At 37.6% G+C, this 21,978-nt stretch overlaps 1 protein-coding gene across 1 annotated transcript; it reads left to right on the top strand.

Annotated features, from left to right (window-relative positions):
* The first annotated feature begins 630 nt into the window (after positions 1-630).
* On the top strand, positions 631-21,388 carry ZCCHC10 (zinc finger CCHC-type containing 10). The gene is made up of 4 exons (XM_007188571.2): positions 631-691; positions 13,786-13,947; positions 17,589-17,630; positions 18,284-21,388. The coding sequence occupies exons 1-4, from the start codon at positions 651-653 to the stop codon at positions 18,549-18,551; spliced, it is 513 nt and encodes a 170-aa protein (XP_007188633.2). The 5' UTR covers positions 631-650; the 3' UTR covers positions 18,552-21,388.
* Positions 21,389-21,978: the final 590 nt, after the last annotated feature.

The raw sequence follows: 21,978 nt of genomic DNA, 5'->3' as shown, positions 1-21,978 counted from the left end.
AAAAAGTTATCTATATTTCAAAGACTGGATTTAAGAGAATAAATTTCCACGACTGACACTAAATACTAAAATATCCTTAAAGAATTAATATTTGTATAATCTTTTTCCAGTTGAAAAAGCAGCTTTACCTATATAGCCTTATAACATCATTATGAAAAACATAAAAATATAAACAATTAACATATATTTGCATTTTATAGTTTGCTAAAGTCATTCTTTTTCAATTGATGGTCCCAACCTTGTTGAACTCATTCCTTTTTACTTTGCTATCCAAACTACTTCTAGTGTCCTGAACACTGCAGTTTCATTCATTTATATATATATATAAATTCATTTGTATATAAAGATGGCTAGATGGATCCCTCATTCTAGAATGTTCTTCCCTGCCTCTCCACGCAATATACGTGGACCCATCCTTAAAATCCCTCATTCAGACCGGTCAACCTGCCTCATTCCTCTCCCTCAAACTACAGACGCACACAGGAAACACAACAGACCAGGCCCTAACCACTACTTGCCCCCAAAGCTGCCCCGTTAGCTCTCCAGGCCCGACTGGTCCCGCCCACGCCTACGGCCTCCGGAGTTCTAAGTCCCCGCCCCCTCTGAGGAGTTTCCCAAAACCCAGCGCGGCAGGCCACAGCCGCGCTAAGATGGCGACTCCCATGCATCGCCTCATAGCCCGGAGACAAGCGTAAGTTAGGGCCGGAGTCGGGCCGCGGGGCGGGCTGGGGGCGGGGAGAAGCGCGTCAGCCGCCTAGTGAGCGGGCGCCGGTATGCGGGGTCGGTGTGGGATCCTCAGCGTGGCCCGGCGGAGGTTGGCCGTTTTTCTCACACGTCGCCTGCCCGCAAGGGGCTCGGGCCAGGGCGGTAAGTTTGATGTATGTGGATTAGCGATTTCGTGGAAGACGGCTGCGTAAGACCGCTGGGCGGGACCTAGGGGTGCCTGAAGAGAGTCTCGTGTTAAGTCTCGCTAAGAGTTTTATGCCCCTTTGCCAACCCGGCCGCCCACCCCCACGCGTGACCGGGCGAAGCCTGTAGCCCTCGTCCAACACCGCCTAGTCTCGCCGACGTAAACCTTCAGCTTCCTGTGCAACCTCCAGCCCAGCTGGCTTTTCCTGCCCCTTCCTATCGCCTTCCCTAGGAACAGCCTGACTTTTCTGCCAAGCTCTCGTCTCACTTTCTGCCATTCATTCTCCAACAAATATTAATTTATGCATTACCTATCGCTCTATGCCGGTATTTGGGTGTAAGTAAAAAGAGGTATTCAAGACAGAATCCCTGCTTTCAGGAAGCTTACATTCTATTGGTGGAAAGAGCCGATAAACTAAACATTTTAAGTAAATACAGTTGATGACAAGAGCTTTGAAGGAAATAAGAGGTGATGGAAAGAGGAAAAGGTCCAGGTTAGGGTGGTTGGACTGGAAAGGCATCTCTGAAGAGGTGGCGTTTGAACAGAGATCGGAAATGTGAGAAGGGAACGAGTCATGAGAGGATTTGGGGAAAGAGCACCCAGACTAGCATAATTGTTTTGAGACAGCAAAGAACTTAGTTTTTAAGAAACAAAAGATGGCCATTGTGGATAATGAGCGAGAGAGAATAGCACAAGAGGTTTGCTGTGAACAGATAATGCAGGAGTTTGTGCCAGATGCCCCTTTCTTGTGAAACCTTTTTTTTCTTCTACCAGTCTGCATACCCAAACAACGTCTGACACTTTTTCACTCTGTTAGCTTTTCACGGCATCACCATTTGCCCGTTAATAATATATCGCTCACAGTCTGCTCTAATGTGTATATTTATATTTCTTTTTTAATAAATTTATTTAATTTTGGCTGCATTGGGTCTTCGTTGCTGCGCGCGGGCTTTCTCTAGTTGCGGCGAGTGGGGGCTACTCTTCCTTGCGGTGCGCGGGCTTCTCATTGCAGTGGCATGTCTTGTTGGAGAGCACAGGCTGTAGGTGCGAGGGCTTCAGTTGTTGTGGCATGCGGGCCCAGTAGTTGTGGCTCGCGGGCTCTAGAGCGCAGGCTCAGTAGTTGTTGGTGCACGGGCTTAGTTGCTCCATGGCATGAGGGATCTTCCCGGACCAGGGCTCAAACCCGTGTCCCCTGCATTGGCAGGCGGGTTCTTAACCACTGCTCCACCAGGGAAGCCCCTGTATTTCTTTTTATATTTATATTTTGTATTCTAAGAGCCCTGATCCTTCTCTTCTCCCTTTCATCAGACTACCTCATGCCTGATGAGGTTCCTTGAACATAAGGATAAAGACTTAAGGAATCAGAATGAAGTAGTAGTATGCTTGGTGGAGGAAGAAGGCTTTGAAGTCATATGGTTCTGAGATCAAGAATGGAGTAACAGTAATACTTAATAGATGTGCACTAAATGATATCACCAGAGTCTAATCTCTCTCAGGTTTGCCCTTTTGGGTGTTGGTTCCATACTTGGTTAGATCACTCCTTTGGTCCTAAGATGGCTGCCGTATCTAGGGTCCTTTATATCCTCTCAGCTTCAAGTTGATAACATCTCATTGTCTAGATTGGGTTACATACCCTACCCTGAACCATGTCTATGGGATTATGAAGCTTTGATTGACTTGGATCTCATTCTCTTCCCAGCATAATTGAATGGATCCTTATAAACCAATGGGTGGGAAAAAACATAAAATAAAATAAAAATAAATGAATGGGTGGGTAGGTCAGAGGAGGTAATGATTGCTAGATTGACAAAACCAACCAATGTCCACTTAAATATGAAGTGAAAGTAAGACTTCTAGCGCTTTTAACATAAGTTTTGGAGTATCAGACAGCTAAACAGCTGGTCCATTTCTGCAGTATGCTTGTATTTGGTACATGAGCTACACAGAAGTAAAAGACAATCTTAGCTTTAGGAGCTTCTAGTCTTACTGGAAAGAAAACATGGTGTATAATGAAACCTGTCATGGTTTGCAGACTGTCGGGACAGTTCCCAGGGAGTTGGAGAGGGAGGGCCTTTAGAGGCAAGGGGAGTCCAGGAGAATTTGGGGAATATTTTGGGGGGAAAGCAGAAGAGGAGCCTTTACTTTTCATTTTATATTCATCAAAAAGATTTAATTTTATTTATAAAGAGCATATTGCACTTCCATAAGAACAAGTCTTAAACTACAAGTTATGAGAAGTGAGAAAGTACTATTGACATTGTTTTTAAAAGTCTTTGGACTAAAGGAGGAAAAGGGGGAAATTTGAACTTTTCATTCAGCAGATCTTTCAGGGACTTAACTTTGAATCAGATTTCACTCACATATAATTATATGCAGAATGAGAAGACTGGAACTGAAGCCCAAGATACTTGAGGAGTGAGTTATAGAGCCCTAATCCACTCTGAATGTGTTTAAGGCACTTGACCCAGGTGATTGCTCCCCAACATAACAGAGATTTTCCAGGTGAGACGGCTGTACTGCTGTTGGTAATCTGAGAACCCCTGGCAAACAGGAGCGATGCTGAAGGACTGGATGTAGGCAAATGCTGTTTTGATTTTCAAAGTGAGAATGGTAGATTCCACACACCAGACCAGTGAACTTGATATCCATTCCAGCCAAAATTCTGGCTGGATTTATTAAATATGTTCAGAAAGAAAAGCCAAGATCATCAGGTATCAAGTCATTACAGATTGATACTCTTTTTGCCTTTTAGGTATTTGGATTTCAAAAAGGCATCTTGAAAAGTCTCTCACAATATCCTTGTGAAAACAGAACAATTAGGTACATCAATTGAACATCATGGACAAAGAGTATTGTTTAATGGGTTTAAGTAAATATATAGAGGTATCCCATGGTGGCCTGCAGAGTTTGGTCCTCAGTTTGGTCTTGTCAACATTTTTATAAATGACTTGGATGAGGACACGTGCGTGTTTATCAAACCTGCAGTTGACACAAAGCTGAGAGGGATAACTAATACAATGGATGACGAAATCCCAATCCGGAAAGGTCTTGACAGGCTGGAACTCTATGTTGAGTCTAACAAGGGTAAAAGTAAGTATTGTAATAGTATTTTTTTTATTTCAATTTCCAATTGTTTGTTCCTAGTATATTGACTTTTGTATATTGATCTTGTATCCTGTGACCTTATTAAACTCATTTATTAGTCCTAGTAGCTCCATTTTGTATTCTTAGGGATTTTCTAGATAGATAATCATCATTTATATTATATTTTTTGTTTATTTGGTATGTACATTTTTAAGATTTTTGTTGCATATTACCAAATAGCCCTTCAGAAAGTCTCTGCAACTTACATTCTTACCAGCAATTAAGAATGTGTATCTTACTATATTTAGAGTGCCCATCCTCCATCTTTGCCAACAATAGGCTTAAAAAACAGCTTTGCCAATCTGACAGAAATGGTATCAAAGAAGGTGGTTTCACCCAAAAAGGCTGTACCATTAAAACGCTTCCTTAAGCCTTAGCTTAGAATATAGAAATGGAATATTATTAAATAGGGTATTCATTTGAAAAGAAATAAATGCTGATCTTGTTCATTTTGAAATTATAAGTGTGTCTCATTCAGTATTCTATATGGAAGATTTAAGTATTTTTAAGGGTGTTAATGTTTAGAACATCATAGGTGGGCTTTAGATATTGGTGAATGTTTTGTTTATAACAACAAAAAGCAAACTCCACAGTGCTGGTAGATAATATTTTTAATGGCTGGGATCCCAGGTTATAAGTTTCTTAATATTGGGAAAACAAACTATGAGTTGGAGAAGACTTTATTTCCTTGATTCTGAGAGGCTTCCACCCTCCTCCATATTTTCATTGTTAGGAAATATTGTGAAAGGCTTTGAAATGGATTAAAAAAAAAAAAAAGATTACTGACTGATTTGTCTAATTCCCTATCCTGGCTAGTGACTCTGTGAGGGCCTGTGCCTCACTGTCTTTGAGCCATATATATATATATATATATATATATATATATATATATATATATATATGGCTCATATATATATATATATATATATATATATACACATATGGCTCATATATATATATATATGTTTTGTTTTTTAGTTTATTTTTGGCTGAGTTGGGTCTTTGTTGCTGCGCACGGGCTTTCTCTAGCTGTGACGAGCGGGGGCTACTCTTCGTTGCGGTGTGCGGACTTCTCATTGCGGTGGCGTCTCTTGTTGTGGAGCACGGGCTCTAAGCGTGCGGGCTTCAGTAGTTGAGGCTCATGGGCTCTAGAGCGGAGGCTCAGTAATTGTGGCCCACGGGCTTAGTTGCTCCGCGGCATGTGGGATCTTCCCGGACCAGGGCTCGAATCCGTGTTCCTTGCATTGGCAGGCGGATTCTATACCGCTCCGCCACCAGGGAAGCCCTCTTTGAGCTATTTTAAAATAACTCTGTAAATTGTAGAAAGCTGGTAGAAAAGATTCTTACCCATGAAAAGGCAGTACAACTGATTCTTGCCCTGTGTCTATTGACCAGTTTTTAACTATTTGTAAATTCGTTTCCTGCATTCCTGATTGCCCATATATGTGTGTTGTGTGGATTCTGTTTTGAACCAGTTGCAACATCTTACTGGTTCCCTTATTAATGATTATTATTTAATGATTAAATAAAACCTTTGACATGTGTTCATTTTATATTTATATGAGAGTCATGATTTTACATTTTTTACTAATTATCCTTTAATGTTTTTGAATTTATTATTTCTGGAATGCATATTACAATTGTGTATATATTAAATGTGTTAGTGGTTCTTTTTGCCTGAAAGGTGGGTAACTTAATATTAAGTCCATAGAGTGTTTTATTATTGATAGCCTTAACAATTTGCTACATTACACATTCAGATAAGCTCTGAAGTTATAGTCATGGTTCTGGCAGTTGCTTACTGCAATTTATGAACTATTACTAGGCAAAAAGCTGACTCTTCTTTATTAGCTTTCAATACTACCACTCAGGACTTCCCTGGTGGCGCAGTGGTTAAGAATCCGCCTGCTAATGCAGGGGACACGGGTTCGAGCCCTGGTCCGGGAAGATCCCACATGCCGCGGAGCAACTAAGCCCGTGCGCCACAACTACTGAGCCTGCGCTCTAGAGCCCGCGAGCCACAACTACTTGAGCTCACGTGCCACAACTATTGAAGCCTGTGCGCCTAGAGCCCATGCTCGCAACAAGAGAAGCCACCTCAAAGAGAAGCCCACGCACCACAACGAAGAGTAGTCCCTGCTCAGCAACGAAGACCCAACGCAGCCAAAAATAATTAAATTTATTAAAAAAAAAAAAACAAAAAACTACTACTGAGTAGTATTTCCTTGCTTGAAACATTAGTTCTTCACATTAGGATTGGCTTAATTTTTGAACAAATGCTAAAAATAAATGACTGTCAAAATTACAGAAGCTGGCTGACGATGTGGGAATTCATTAATGAAAAGCATACTATAAACAGTATATGTCCTCTTAAACCCTTGCCTATTTAAACAGTCATTCATTTTACAAACATTTACTGAACACCAATTATGTGTTCTCCAGGGATAAAAAGGTGACTGCTCTAGGTCGAAATTAAGAATCCAGCATCCATCCCATCATGCAACCTTGTTTTGAGAAAATTTAAATTGCCATGTATCGTTAGTCCAGATAATTGATTAGCCTAATGTGTGGATTGATATTCACAACTCCCATTTATTTGTGTATTACTTTATGCCAGATTCCTTACTGCTTTCTATACAAACATCCCAGTCTGTAGAATGGGGATATTGTTCTCAAACTCATTGGGTTGTCATGGGGATTAGATGTATTTATGTATAAATAGTACTTAGCTAAATTCCTGGCACACAGTAAGTATAAACCACAGTTATGGTCTTATCTAATTCTCACAATAACCTAGTGAAGTAGATATTCTCCCATTTTTTAGAATAGAAACTGGAGTTCAAAAAGTGGCTTGCTAACGAGCCTAAAGCTATTGTAGTGAAAGAGCCAAGATTTTTAAAAATTTTTATTGTTGTGAACTATAACACATCTACAAAAAAGTTCAGACAACATAAATATGTCCTTAATAGGTAATTATAAAGAGAACATCCCATGTAACTACCACCCAGATCAAGTATTTAATAAAAAATTGCCAATATACTAGATGCCACCAAGGCGCTTTCCCAATCACAACCTCCTCCCTGCTTCCTAAAGTAACCACTGTCCTAACATTTATGGTAATTACTTACTTGCTTCTGTTCTGTGCTTTTACCATCTAACTATTCACTAGAGTTTAATTTTGCCTGTCTTTAACCTTTACACAGAATCAGACAATTTAGATTCTTTTGAGTTTAGCTTCTTATATCTAAGCTCCATCTGAGCTAAATTAAGCTGGAATTTGTTCATTTTTATTACTATGAAGTATTCCAGTGTATTCTATACCACAGATCATACATTCTTCTTTGATATTATTTCCAGTTTTGAGGATTTTACAAATCTTGTTGTTAAGAATATTATTATAGTTCTTCCTCTTCCTCTTCCCTACTTGAACAAGTTAGTCCTAAAGCCGTGAGGTGGTATGGATCCATGCAGAGGACTGACCTGGCACTGGAGTATCAGAGCTGAAGGGGAGTAACTAGGGCATCCACATAGGGACGTGAACTGGCTTGCAGTGCCAGCAGGGTGCAGAGGGCATCCAGTTGAGGGAAGGTCCAATGCAGGGCACCAGATCCCAAGCAGAGTGAGGGGGGTTTCCACACAGGGAGAGCCATTTAGCACAAGTTGTCACCCTAGTGGGGAGAATGTCTCCATGGGGGAGGGGAGGTATAATTTGGTATGGGGTGGCACAGTCTAAATAGAAAGAGAAATGAGTTCATGTGAGGTGGGCTGGCCTGGCAGTGGAAGTCAGAGCCCAAGCAGGGTGAGGAGCATGTTCACATGGTGTGTGTGGGAGGACAGCAAAGGGCAGAGCGCCAGAGCCCAAGTGGAGTAAAGAGGGCATCTGTCAGGGGGAGGGGGCAACAATGGGCAATTGGTTTCATAAGACAAATTGACCAAATAAGTAAATCTGTTAAGGGTAATGGGAGCCAGATTTCTCACTGAAGGAGGAGGAGGTATGGGGAAGGAGAAAATAGAGTAAATTCTGTGAAGTTGGATTGGAATTAAAGGGATTGCTATGAATTCATGGTTTTCAAAATATGTAGTTAAGTGTAGCTGTAAGCGTGTGTATTTGATACATGGATAGTAATGTGTGTGTTGTTCCCTAGCTCTGTCCACTGAGGGTACCTGGGAGCAGCAACATTCCAGTTACAGTGAGCACATGTGTGCCCTGATCTTGACTCTGAATGTCATCAGGGTTCCATCAGGCTGATTTCAGGCCTGGAAAGGCCTGATTTCAGGACAGGGAAAGTATAAGATGAGCCTGGAATTTTTTGTTGTACCAGAAAGCAAGGAAGTGCTCAAAGAATGAAGGAAACATGTCAAAAGAACACAGAATCCAACTTGGAAGGATTCCCACTGACCAAATCTAGGGCAATCTGAGCATCAAAATAAATCATGGTAACGGATAGTAACTCATTCAATAAAATAGAAAAATAAGTTCATACTGATAGATGAATAAATGAACTAAAAATTTAATGAGCAGGATATTTATGTACTTTCAAATACCAACCCACAAAATACTTATTAGTTGCTTTATTAGTTATTAATTATAGTTGTATAACAAATTACCCCAGAATTTAGTGACTTCTAACAATAAACATCTCAGTTCTGTGGTCAGGAATTCAGGAGTGACTTAGCTGAGTAGTTCTTTTTTCTTTCTTCTTTTTTTTTTTTTTTTTTGGCTGCCTCAGGTGTTAGTTGTGGCACGCGGGATCTTCATTGAGGCATGCATGATCTTTTGTTGTGGCGTGTGAGCTTCTCTCTAGTGGCATGTGGGTTTTCTCTTTTCTAGTTGTGGCACGCAGGCTCCAGGGCACATGGGCTCTGTAGTGTGGCACGTGGGTTCCAGAGCACATGGGCTATGTAGTTTGTGGCTCGCGGACTCTAGTTGAGGCGCGGGAGCTCAGTAGTTGTGGTGTGTGGGCTTAGTTGCCCTGTGGCATGTGGGATCTTAGTTCCCCAACCAGGGATCAAACCTGCGTACCCTGCGTTGTAAAGTGGCTTCTTTACCGCTGGACCACCAGGGAAGTCCCAGCTGAGTGGTTCTGACTCAGGTTCTCTCCATATGTTTGTGGTCAGGTTGTTGCCAGGGGCTGCAGTCATCTGAAGACTTGACCACAGCTGGAGGATCTGCTTCCAAGATAGCTATTCACAGGGCTGTTGGCAGGAAGCCTCAGTTCCTCACCACGTGCGCCTCCCTAGAGGCTGCTTGAGTGTTTTCATGACATGGCAGCTACATGAGCTAATCTTTAAAGTCACGCTCCATCACCCTGCTTTATTCTGTTAGTTAGAAGCAAGTCACTAAGTCTTAGCCACACTTACGGGGAGGGTAGTTAGGCTCCAACCCTTGAAGTAAGGATATCATCGAACTTGTGGACATAATTTAAAACCACCTCAATTACAAAAGGACAAAAAATAACTTTATATTGCAAAATCTGGTCGACCCTCCTTAATGAAGGGATCAAAACGAACATCATCAGTAACAAGACAAATTGAAGTCTTGTGTCATCTGACAGGAAGACAGTGAGAAGAACACGGCACATTTCTGTTATATTCCTGCCAAAAATACATGGCTTGAATCTAATCATATAGAGATATCAGATGTTGTAGCCAGCCTCCAAGATGATCTCCAGTGATCCCTGCTTCATGTGTACTCTCCTCCAGAGAGTACCAGAGTTGGTCTGTATGACCAGTAGAATATAGCAAAAGTAATGGTATGTCATTTCCAAGATTGGGTGATAAAAGACTGACTTCTTTCTTGAGTTATCTTGGTTACTCTCCCTGGGTAAAGCCATGTTGTAAGCAGCCCTATGGAGAGGCCAGCAGGCAAGGAACTGAAGCCTCCCGTTAGCCACATGAGTGAACTTGGAAGCAAATCCTCCAACTCAAAATTGAAACACATTCTACAAAATAACTGGCTGTAATCATCAAAAAGAGTCAAGGTCATGTAAAGCAAGACACAGGACTGAGGAACTCTTCCAGACAGAAGGAGACTAAAGAGACATGACAACATGTGCAACATTGATGCAGAACTGGATTTTGCTATAGAGAACGTTTTGGGGACATTTGATGAAACTTAAATGGGGTCTGAAGATTAAACTTAAATGGGATCTTGAAGGTATCAACATTAACTTCTTGATTTTGATGGTTACATTGTGTATATGAGAATGTCCTAGTTTATAGAAAACATGCAGTAAAGTATTCTGGTTTGATGAGGCATCAGGTTGGCAACTTACAAATGGCTCAGCAAAAACAGTTCACAAATGATTTAGGAAAAATAGTTCTTTGAACTGTACTTAACAGCTTTTCTATAAGATTGTGATTATTTCAAAACTTTTAAAAGCTACATAAAGGAAAGCAATATTCCAATATTATTATACATGTTATCTGGTATAGTTTTGTGTAGATTTCTATTGTGTAAGTACCTGCAAGTGGAATTGCTGGACTGTAGAGTATGCATTTCTTCAACTATAGTGGTTTTTGCTTTTTCTTAGGTTAGTAATGAGCACCTTTTCATGTGTTTATTAATTTGTTTCCCAATCCCATTTTTGTACTGCTTTTCCATCTTCCACTTTATCTTATTTTTCTATTATACATCATTTTCCTTAATGATTCATAAGAGTTCTTTGTATACTTAAGATGAAGCTGTTGGCAAAATGTGTTACAAATATCTTCTCCCACTCTTTGGCTTCTCTTTTTACTCTCTTTATAGTATATTTTGATGAACAGAAATTCTTAATTTTTGAAAATTCTTAATTTTAGTAATTCTAATTTATCAATCTTTTATGATTAGTGCTTTTTAAAAAATTAATGTATTTTAAAAAATTAATGTATTTATTTATTATTTTTGGCTGTGTTGGGTCTTCGTTGCTGCACGCAGGCTTTCTCTAGTTGTGGTGAGTGGGGGCTACTCTTCCTTGCGGTACACGGGCTTCTCATTGTGGTGGCTTCTCTTGTTGCGGAGCACGGGCTCTAGGCACGCGGGCTTCAGTAGTTGTGGCCCATGGGCTCAGTAGTTATGGCTTGCGGGCTCTAGAGCGCAGGCTCAGTAGTTGTCGCACATGGGCTTAGTTGCTTCGCAGAATGTGGGATCTTGCCGGACCAGAGCTCGAACCCGTGTCCCCTGCATTGGTAGGTGGATTCTTAACCACTGCGCCACCAGGGAAGTCTTAGTGCTTTGTTTTTGTTTCTTAAGAATTCCTAACTCAAATATGTCACTTTTTTTATACTGTCTTTTAAACCTTATTGTTTGGCCAAGTCTGTAATCATTGTTGGCTTATGGTTAAGTCTTATTTTTACCATATGCATAACCAGTTGTCCCTACATCATTTATAATCTAACCTTTCCCCCCACTGCTCTTTAATGCCATGGTTGTCATAAATTGCTCATGTATACATTAGTCTATTTCTGGACATTCTGTTCTGTTCCACTGGCATATTTGTATATATTTGCTCCAATCTCACATTCTTAGTTATTATAGCTGTATCATAAGTCACTGTCTTTTATTTTTTTCTTTCAGTTTTATTGAGATATAGTTGACGTACAGCACTGTATAAGTTTAAGCATAATGATTTGATTTACATACGTCATGAAGTCACTGTTAACAATAAGTTTAGTGAACATCCATCATCTCATAGAGATACAAAATTAAAGAAACAGAAGAAAAAAAGTTTTTTTCTTGTGATGAGAACTCTTAAGATTTACTCTCTTAACAATTTTCATGTATAACATACAGCTGTTAATTTCATTAATCATGTTGTACATTACATCCCTAGTACTTATTTATCTTATAACTAGAAGTTTGTACCTTTGACTGCCTTCATCCAGTTGCTGCTCCCCCTATCCCCCACCTCTGTTAACCACAAATCTGAACTCTTTTTTTTATAATTTTTTTGTTTGTTTTTGAAATATCATTTACCTACAACACTACGTTAGTTCCGGGTGTACAACAAAGAGATTCAATATTTCCGTACATTACAAAATGATCACCACAAGTCAATTTCTTTTAATCCAAGTCTTCCCTACTTGTTCTTATAAGGGTATTTTGGCTATTCTTGGCCTTTTGAATGTCCATATACATTTTAGGGAATAAGTTTAAGTTCCATACCAAACAAGCACCTGTTGAGATTCTGCTTGGCATTGCTTCGAATCTATAGATCAGTCTGGGGAGAATGGACATTTTTTACAATATTGAGTCTTTCAGTCTATGAACATGGTAATGCTTTTATTTAGCTACTTATTTAGATGTTTAATTTCTCTCAGTAATGTTTGTTTTCTGCATAGAATTCTTGCACATATTTTCTTTCACTTATTTATAAGTGCTTGTTATTTTTCAGGATGTTATAAATACCACCTTTTAAAATTTTATTTTTAACTATTTTTGTTAAGTAGAAACTCAATTGATTTTTATGTGTTGACCTAATATCTAATAGAAAGTTTGGCAAATGATAGTCCACTGAATCCTGCCTGCTGCCTGTTGTAGGCTTGCAAACTAAGAATGCTTTTTACATATGTTTGTATATATATGATCAATTTGATGATAGAGAACACTAATTTTGAACCTCAATTCAGTGAAATGTTATCTTATAGAAAACAATTCCATTCTTCTCATTAATAACCCTCTTTTATATGAAATATTTTCGTTAATAAAATATTTGTAGAAATTTGTTTTCTCTCTTGTGTTATAAATACCTTTGTAATATCTTCAATTTTGCCTCTTGGTCTGCAAAGCCTAAAATATTGACTCTCTGACACTTTATAGACAAAGTTTACTGACCCCAATATAAAACCTTTCTAAACTCACTTATGAATTCTAATTATTAAAAAATGTTTTGGGACTCCCCTGGCGATCCAGTGATTAGGACTCCACGCTCCTAATGCAAGGGGCAAGGGTTCGATCCCTGGTTGGGGAAGTAAGATCCCACATGCCGCATGGCAGGGCCAAAAAAATTTTTTTTTATCTGTAGAGTCTGTTGGATTTGCCATTTACATGATACATCATCAGTAAGGAATGACAATTTTATTTCTTCCTTTCCAATTCCTTTATCTATTTTTCTTCACTTGCCACACCTTAATTCAATTTCAGGGACTGAGATTTTTCGTAGTCTCCTAGGTGACTAGAAGCTGGGCTGCACTTGATAAGCAGTTGCTTTATTCTTAGAGTAAAACCCTTCAGAGTCCCAACTCTGAATGCATAATTTGTCTCCCTTGCTCCTTATAAGTGATGCTTGCTTACCCTCCTGAGTTGGGAAAAAACCCCAGCACAAGAGTTGACTTAAATGTAGGGCTGACCACTCTGGGTTTCCAGCTTCTTCCATATCTTGGCTTGGTTATTCTTTAATCTCTTGTTAGTTCTCTGGTACCTCGAGCACATTGTTAAAAATGTTTTGACTGTCTTTTCTAGTTCTGAGCTGAAGAGTTGGTCTGAGTTACCTAGTCTGCCATTACTGGAATGGAATTGAGGGAAGAAGATTTGAACTCAGTTCTGTCTAACTGCCAGGTCCATGCTCTTAACCACTTACTGTATTGCTTTGTGATTAAATCTAACAAATAATTTAAAGTGTAAAATGATGCTTATTTTTGAATTGTACCTTTATATAAGCATCATTTTATGCTTATATTGTTTATGCTTCTCACGACAGAAAATGTCAGGTCAAAAATTTAAGGCCTGTATTCTATTTTTTACTCTGTAGTGAAGCAAATAAACAACATGTAAGATGTCAGAAATGCTTGGAATTTGGGCATTGGACTTATGAATGCACAGGAAAAAGAAAGTACCTACATAGGCCTTCAAGAACAGCAGAACTAAAGAAAGCTTTAAAAGAAAAAGAAAACAGATTATTATTACAACAAAGGTAAGGTTACATATGGTGTCCAAAGGAATATTTATTTGTATTTATAAAATTTATTAAGGGACTAAATATCTTATGGTGGTTATCCAGATTTAGATTATATTGTAATATTAGCTAATGTTTAATGAGTGTTACTGTGTGCCAGGCACCGTACTAAGGTCTTTACAATTATTAGCTTATTTCAGCATCACATCTATACCGTTAAGGTAAGTACTATTATAATTCCCATTTTACATATGAAGAAGCTGAGGCATGGAGAGATTCAGTAACTTGCTCAGTGTCACACAGCAAGTAAGTGGAAAAGTTAAGTGTTAAATCAACTATCCAGTCTCCAGAGTCCATGCTCTTAATCACTTTGCTTTCTTGCCTCAACTGCCAATGAAATGACAGCAGAATACTATGAGGTAGATTATATGAACTGATATGGAAAGATATCCAAAGTAAGTACCCAAGATACTTATACTAAGTATATAAACAAGGTAGAGTACAATATATATAATCTACTGTCATTTATGTTAAAAAGGGAGAAAAAAGGAATAATGGAGCTTTTTGCGGGGGGAATATAAATGGTTGATAATAGTAGTTCTTTTCTAGAAGGAGAACTGGGTAGGAGGGAAAAATTGTTATTTATCCTTTTATGCCCTTTGAATAACGCTTTTTAAATTCCCATGAAATAAGTAAGCTTATGTGTTTCAGAGAAACTGAAACAGGAAGGTGTCAGGTCTACTTAGTGCTGCATATTAGAAGTAGCACCTTCATGGGGACCGTTAGCAATATAATAGTGTCTTAAACATCTGGATTTTGCAGGCAGCAGTCTTCCAGTTTGTGGACAGGAAGGCTCTTCAAGGGTTATACAGGAATAGACAGGTAACCAGTTTGTAGATTATCAATATTCATATATGTTTCTTCCAAAAATAAATCTGTATGAGACCTTGCCTACCCTTCTCTAATTTCACAAAAGAAAGGCATACCTCTCGCCTATCTCTAATCTTACCTTGGTATATTGTGCTCATGTATAAAATCCTAGAGACTTTTCAAAATACTGGTGTTGTAAGAAAGTAAAAGGCCCAAATTATTGGGAGCAAGTTCTTTTGTAATTTTTTTTCCCAGTAAAATTGAAGGAGGATCTAATTGAGTTGTCAATTTAAAAGTATATTTTAATGATACATCGTTATGTGACTTGTGGAATATAACATGGGAGGAATTCAGAGAACTGAGTGACATTGCTACAGCAAAACTCTTTCTATTCCCATCTACCTGTTCAGGTTAACAAGCTTTCTCAGAGTTAAATCTGTAAAAGTTAAATATAGGAATTAAATTGATACTGAACCCTGTCATAGTCAAGCAATAAGATCCATGGATACATAAACTAGAAAAAAAAAATCCATGTCATTAAGAGGTACAGTTCCAGTGAAATTTTTTTATGTATAATAGTTACTAAAATGTATAATATATTTTACATTGTTTTAATCAATTTGTATAGTAGTAATGATAATGGTAATTCAACTCAGAATTTTTAAACACTTTTAAAACCTTATGATCACAAGTAATTAAAAGAAAGTTATGTCTATATATTTATTGCAGAGAAATGTAAGTGATCACTAAAATTTTCAGGCATGAAAATATATTAGGATACATTCTGTGGGGAAAGGAGGATAAAAATTAAAGTTCCAAGAGGAAAAGGGACAGTGTAAAAGTACCAATTGTTAAAGATAAGCTTGTTCATTTTTTTTTTAAATTAATTATGATACGTATCAAATTTTGTGGTATTTACAATTACCAAAATGATGTAACGATTTTCTTTTTAAAATATCAATATTTAATATATAATATGCCAGACTTTATACCCTTTGAGGGGAAAAACATAATTCTTCAAACTTCTTTTATTAGGAATGTAAGCAAAAAATGTTTGAAGACCTCTGTCCTAAAGAATAAAATATAAGAGTTATGAATAATTTCATTTCAACATTTACTTTTGTTTTTCTAGTTGTATTACACAAGTATCTTGGTCTTAAAAATACATAGAACTACATGAATTTTAGTTTTGGCTCTGTTACATAAAGACTGCTGATTTTTTGGTTCAATGATAAAATTATGGAAGTGTGTGAATTTCAGTGATCTTGCATTCTTGTGATGTGACTTAACAAATGTACTTCTACCACTTATTTTACTGCAAAAATTACAGTTCTCCAGTAAGTAATTCCATCATGTAAAACAGCTTTACATAAATACATATTTATATTTGAGGACCCAGGAAATAAGGATATAATGTTATCTAGGTAATATAGAGAAGTTCAGAATATACAAATGTTAAATTTACAGGACAGTTTATAGTAATAGAAGTAAATCTGTAATTTTAAAGCCTGATTTAGTATGCATGTTGTTTGGCAGCTGTATAGCAGCAAGCCATTTGTGTATTTCACTCAGAAATCTCCAGACTTTGTTCTTTATAAATAATGTGAGGGAACACAGTCTTGAAGTATTAAGTCTCTGGTTCTTAAGCAGTAAATAACTGAACGTTTGGGGGACATGCAGAAAAAGAAATATTTTGTTTGTTTGTTTGTTTTTGTTTTTTAAATTTTTTTGGCCATTCCTCACGTCATGCAGGATCTTAGTTCCCAGACCAGGGATCGAACCCGGGCTACCTGCAGTGGAAGCACAGAGTCTTAACTACTAGACTGCCAAGGAAGTCACAAGAAATAGTTTTTTATTTTTTTTGTTTTATTTTTACTTTTTATTTTTATTGGAGTATAGTTGATTTACAATGTTGTGTTCTTTTCAGGTGTACAGCAAAGTGAATCAATTAAGAAATGGTTTTTTAAATTAAAGGTTGCTTTTCTTTTTATATGAAATGGCCATTTATAATACCATTCTAGAAACCCAAATTATAAATTACAGCTGTTGTGCTATTACTTGCTTTGTTCTGTTGTTCACTAAATAGTCGATTTAGCCATGTCAACCTAAGTTCAAAACTAAAAAAGAGGGGCTTCCCTGGTGGCACAGTGGTTGGAAGTCCACCTGCCAATGCAGGGGGCACTGGTTCGAGCTCTGGTCTGGGAGGATCCCACATGCCGCGGAGCAGCTGGGCCTGTGCGCCACAGCTGCTGAGCCTGCGCTCTGGAGCCCGTGAGCCACAACTACTGGGCCTGTGTGCTATGGCTGCTGGGGCCCACGCACCTAGAGCCCGTGCTCCGCAACAGGAGAGGCCACCATGGTGAGGGGCCTGCACTCCACAAAGAAGAGTGGCCTCTGCTCGCTGCAACTGGAGAGGGCCTGTGCACAGCAACGGAGACCCAGTGCAGCCAAGAATGAATAAATAAAATAGATGAGTTGGGAAAAAACTAAAAAACAATCAGATTGGTGTGTTTGGTCATCTTAACTACTAACTTACCTGGCTTCTAAAGTACAGTTGATAACATTTGTCTTGCTTAAGTGCTGGTTAAGTTGACTGCGTGTACCATATACACCTGCAACAGGAAACTTTCCTCTTGATTATAGCAATAAACACTGGACTCTCAGTACATGTGATAAAAGACAAAGTGTTTCTCCAATGAAAAAAGTTTTGGGGATAGCAGAAGCGTTTGTCTGAGCTGTTTATAATCACTGTATTAACAGGAGCTTTCTCCCCCCTTCACATTTGTCAGCATTGGAGAAACTAATGTAGAAAGAAAGACCAAGAAAAAAAGGTATGTGTGGCTTTAGTATTATATAAATAATATATAATACTAGTTGGAGGAATGGGGTGTGTGATTTTAAAATAATAGTTAAAGATTTGGATCTGAAGTCTCTTGTTTGCAATTCATGATTAAATATCATCCTGTTTTCTGATGTGTTCCTCTGTTTACCTATCTGGAGTTTCTTCCTTCATTTATCCTTTTTCTCCAACTTTCTAGAGTCCTTGTACCTGGAAATAGTAAGTAATTTCTCTTGTCTTAGATTAGGAAATGTTATTAGAGTGGTAAGAAATTATTGACCAGCTGTATCTGGTATAAAGTAGTTAAGGTTAAGAAGCATTTACCACTCTACATGAGGTTTAAATAAACCCAGTTGTTAAACTGCAACTTTATTCTAACATCATTCACTCTGGAGCATAGTATAGTAGGTACACTTATCTCAGACTCCATCCAAGAGAGTTAAATTGCTGTAGTAAAAGACCTTGTGGTTGGGGGGAGAGGGTGGGCACAGTGGGGTTATTACAGTTAAGCAATCCTCGAAACATCAAATCTAGAGATAACGTGCTAGCAAAGCTTCAGTATATATATATACATAATACTCAAGTGAAATTGCTTTTAAACATTCTATTTAATGTCAGCTTCTCATGCATATAATTGTCTAATAGGTCTAAGAGTGTAACCAGTTCCAGTAGCAACAGCAGTGACAGTTCAGCCAGTGATTCTTCATCAGAGAGTGAAGAGACCTCTACCTCATCCTCCTCAGAGGACAGTGACTCTGATGAAAGCTCCTCCAGTTCATCATCTTCAGCCTCCTCCACAAGCTCTTCCTCGTCCTCCGATTCAGACTCAGATTCCAGCTCTTCCAGTAGCAGCAGCAGCAGCACAAATAGTAGCTCTGAGGATGAACCACCAAAGAAGAAGAAAAAGAAATAGAATTGTTCCATCCATGTTGGACTGATGGACTAAAAACATTAATGCGATTGTCAGAAGGGAATTTAGAATGTGTTAAGACCAAATAGGTTAACTGATCAAAATTTTTAGAGTTCAAAAGTTTCTAAATGTTTTACATTGTAAGAGTATAAAGAGTATTAATAATGGATTATATATATAAAGACTTTTTTATTTTAGGGGTGAATCTTGGTTTTTTTTTTACCTTTAAAATATATCTCTAAAAATTAATCAAAGCTGAAATCTAGTAAATCTTTTTGTGATGAAACCTATCTTTTCTCCCTGTGAAATAAATGCCATACTTTGTTATATGTTAGTGCTATGTATCCGACATGTTTTCAGGATAGTGCATCAGAATATCTGTCTGGCAGTGAATTTCTAATGCTTTTGGCTGTATGTTATTATGTAAGATTTAATACCTCTATAAGCTTAGAGTTTTCCTACTGTTAATAAGTGTGCTCTATTTTTATGTTTATGTTCAGAAAGTTGTTCTGACTTCTTGTCCTAAGGGAAAAGTTCAAGGAATCTATTAATAAATTTATACCTTTTGGATGGTACAAGTTTCAAGTTACTGTGTTGTATCATTCATTTTCTTCTGGTTCTTAGAGTTACCCTTTTATGACAAAAATTATTCTAGAGGAACTTAAAAAGGAACAAAATTCTGGAACTACATAGGACTCTAATCTTGGTGCCTTTTGATAAATTCAGTGTATCAGAAAAGAAAACAGTCATTTAAAAAGCTAACTTAAGTAAAAGTGATATAAATACCTTTGTGTGTTGATATGCTATAAAAGGTACCATTCAAAGGGGGAAAAAATGGTAGAAGGAAGAGAGGTAATTTTTACAGAAAATTAGAGTGATGTTGGTTGCCTTTTACTAAAATATTCTTAAGTTTTCATAAAGATTGCCTTTTACCATTTTGCAATTGTGGTATGACAGTTTATATGGTATCTGGTCGTATATGACAGTCTACCACATAAATATGAATGACTTGGATTAATCTGGTGTGTTGACATAGCATATACACAGTTGAAATCTGGCATGAAAGTTTAAAAAGAAATACTGCACAGTATTTCTTAAAAGTAAAGTACCAGGCCATGGTGAAATTATTTGGTTTAACATCACATTATTTTGTGATGTCTTTTAAACTTTTTGGAAAGAGGTATCATTTGTAGAAAAATCTTGATTTGGGTTAAATATAGGTTTTTAAAACTACAGATGTTGTCTTTTTTATATTTTTATGAAAAAGCAGTAGAAAATTACTTTTGAAGAGAATGGACTTCTATTTAAATGTTTAAATATATGTATGTTGTGAGTTTAAAGAGATGTAATTACCTGTTATACAGAACCGTTGGCTTTCAACGATTGTAAATAAACTCTCAAAACATCATTTTAAGGCTCCATACAGAATGTGTCAATTGACAGGCAAATTTAATAAACTACTAATGAAATACAATTTACAATGTAATCTCTGTAAGGGCAATTTTAGCAGTTAAACTTGGAAGAGAAACAAATGTGTACATAGGTTACATCACTTGCAATTAAATAAAGCTCAGTTTGTGCTGACGAGCTTATTAATAAGCTGCTTTTATCTCTTTGCTGTTTTACTTAATGCCATTTCTTATCCATTTACATGGTAAGAGCATTTAAATTCTAATTATTTTTACTATTACATATGTTAAAAGGTATACCTGGAAAAGTACAGAGGACAGGAAATTTATTCTAGTCACAGTTTACTCAAAAAAGCAGAATCAATGGCAAAGTGGAGAGTCACTTCCAAAGAGTTTCTCCCCATCCTGCCTAAAAGCAGAACTCTGGATGTTGAATCCCTGGCAAATGTAATAAATGTATTATTTCTCAACTACAACCACAAACATATCAAAAGGAGACATAATTAGATCATAGGTTTTCACTCCACAAACATTTGTTAGTATGACTATATAATATAGTAAATTTGTCTTGGTATCAAAATACGGCATTAGGCCAAGTTAGCACTGGAAATGGAAAAAAGTACAGAGAAGGTGTACTTTATAGTCATGGTTTTATTTACTTTTTTAACTTGCTATTTTGAACTGACTGTAGATTTACAGAAAATTTATAAAAATATTACAATTTCCATGTATACCTCACCTAGCTTCCCCTTATGTTAGCATCTTATATAACCATAGTACAATGATCAGAACCAAGAAATTAATATTTGATAAACTACTGTTAATTAAATCAAAAGCCTTACTCATATTTCATCAGCCTTCCCAGTAATGTTCTATTTCTGTTCCATTATATTACCCAGAAAGTACATTTAGTTACTTCTAAGTCTGAGGCTAAGTTCCTTAGTCTTTCCTTGTCTTTCATGCCCTTGTCACTTTTGAAGAGTATTGATCAGTTATTTTGTCTAATGTCCCTCAATTTGGGTTTGCCTAGTGTTTTCTCATGACTGAACTGATGTTATGCTTTTTGGAAGAATATCACAGAAATGAAGAATTCCCAATGTTGATAAGTCATTTATTATTGGTGATGTTGACCTTGATTACTTGGTGAAGGTGGCTTCATCAGGTTTCTCCATTGCAAAGTTACTGTTTTTCCCCTTTTAGTTGATAGATATCTTGGAGGAGATACTTTGAGACTTTGCAAATTGTTTGTCCTTACAGTCAGCCACTACTTTTAGTGGATCTTGTCTAGAACAATTATTACTGTGATGTTTTGCAAATGGTGATTTTCCATTTCCCTCTTTACTTCTACACTAATTGGAATTATACTCTTAAGGAAGAGCTGCCTCTTCTCCCCCATTCATTTAATAAATGGTACTGTGGACTCCTGGATGTTTATTTTGTTCTGTGGGTTAAAATTCAATAATAGTGTTGCTTTGTTGCTCAAATTCTTCCACCTTTGGCTATTATTAGAAGAGTTCCTTCAGGTAGGCTCCTTCGTTCTTTCAACAAATCCTCATCTTTTTATTAGGACTTCCTTACTTTCTGGGACCACAAGATGTTCCGGGTTCATCTTGTGGACTCCTTGCCCCATCTTTGGAAGCAACCACTTCTCCAAGGGGCCTACCCTGATTTTTAATTGGAGAATGGTGTTTAGAATCCATGATCTGGGTGCTGTCTTAGTAGGTTTCTTATACATTTTGTATAATAGTGTTCTAAGGTAGGTAGTTAAGACATGGAGACCTGCCATTAGCAGGAAGAAATTAGTTAATTCAACATTTCTCAGCTTAGCTTTTTTTACTTTCACAGGACTCTTCCTCAGCAGCAAAGCTCTTTGACAACAGGTGGAAGAGACAAAGTCTTTAATTAAAAATTGCCATTAGAGACTTCCCTGGTGGTCCAGTGGTTAAGACTCCGTGGTACCAATGCAGAGGACAGAGGACGAGGTTTCGATCCCTGGTCAGGGAACTAAAATCCCACATGCT

This window comes from Balaenoptera acutorostrata, chromosome 2 (genome assembly GCF_949987535.1).
Source record: "Balaenoptera acutorostrata chromosome 2, mBalAcu1.1, whole genome shotgun sequence".
Taxonomy (NCBI): Eukaryota; Metazoa; Chordata; class Mammalia; order Artiodactyla; family Balaenopteridae; genus Balaenoptera; species Balaenoptera acutorostrata.
Note: the sequence above shows the minus strand (reverse complement) of the source record. Positions and strands in the feature narration are given on the sequence as shown.

What these genes read in the sequence shown, in the direction of transcription:
- ZCCHC10 (XM_007188571.2), top strand. Translation starts at nt 651, where the DNA reads ATGGCGACTCCCATGCATCGCCTCATAGCCCGGAGACAAGC. An exon ending in AGATTATTATTACAACAAAG is followed by an intron (nt 13,948 to 17,588) that starts GTAAGGTTACAT and finishes CACATTTGTCAG; the next exon opens with CATTGGAGAAACTAATGTAG. An exon ending in AGAAAGACCAAGAAAAAAAG is followed by an intron (nt 17,631 to 18,283) that starts GTATGTGTGGCT and finishes ATTGTCTAATAG; the next exon opens with GTCTAAGAGTGTAACCAGTT.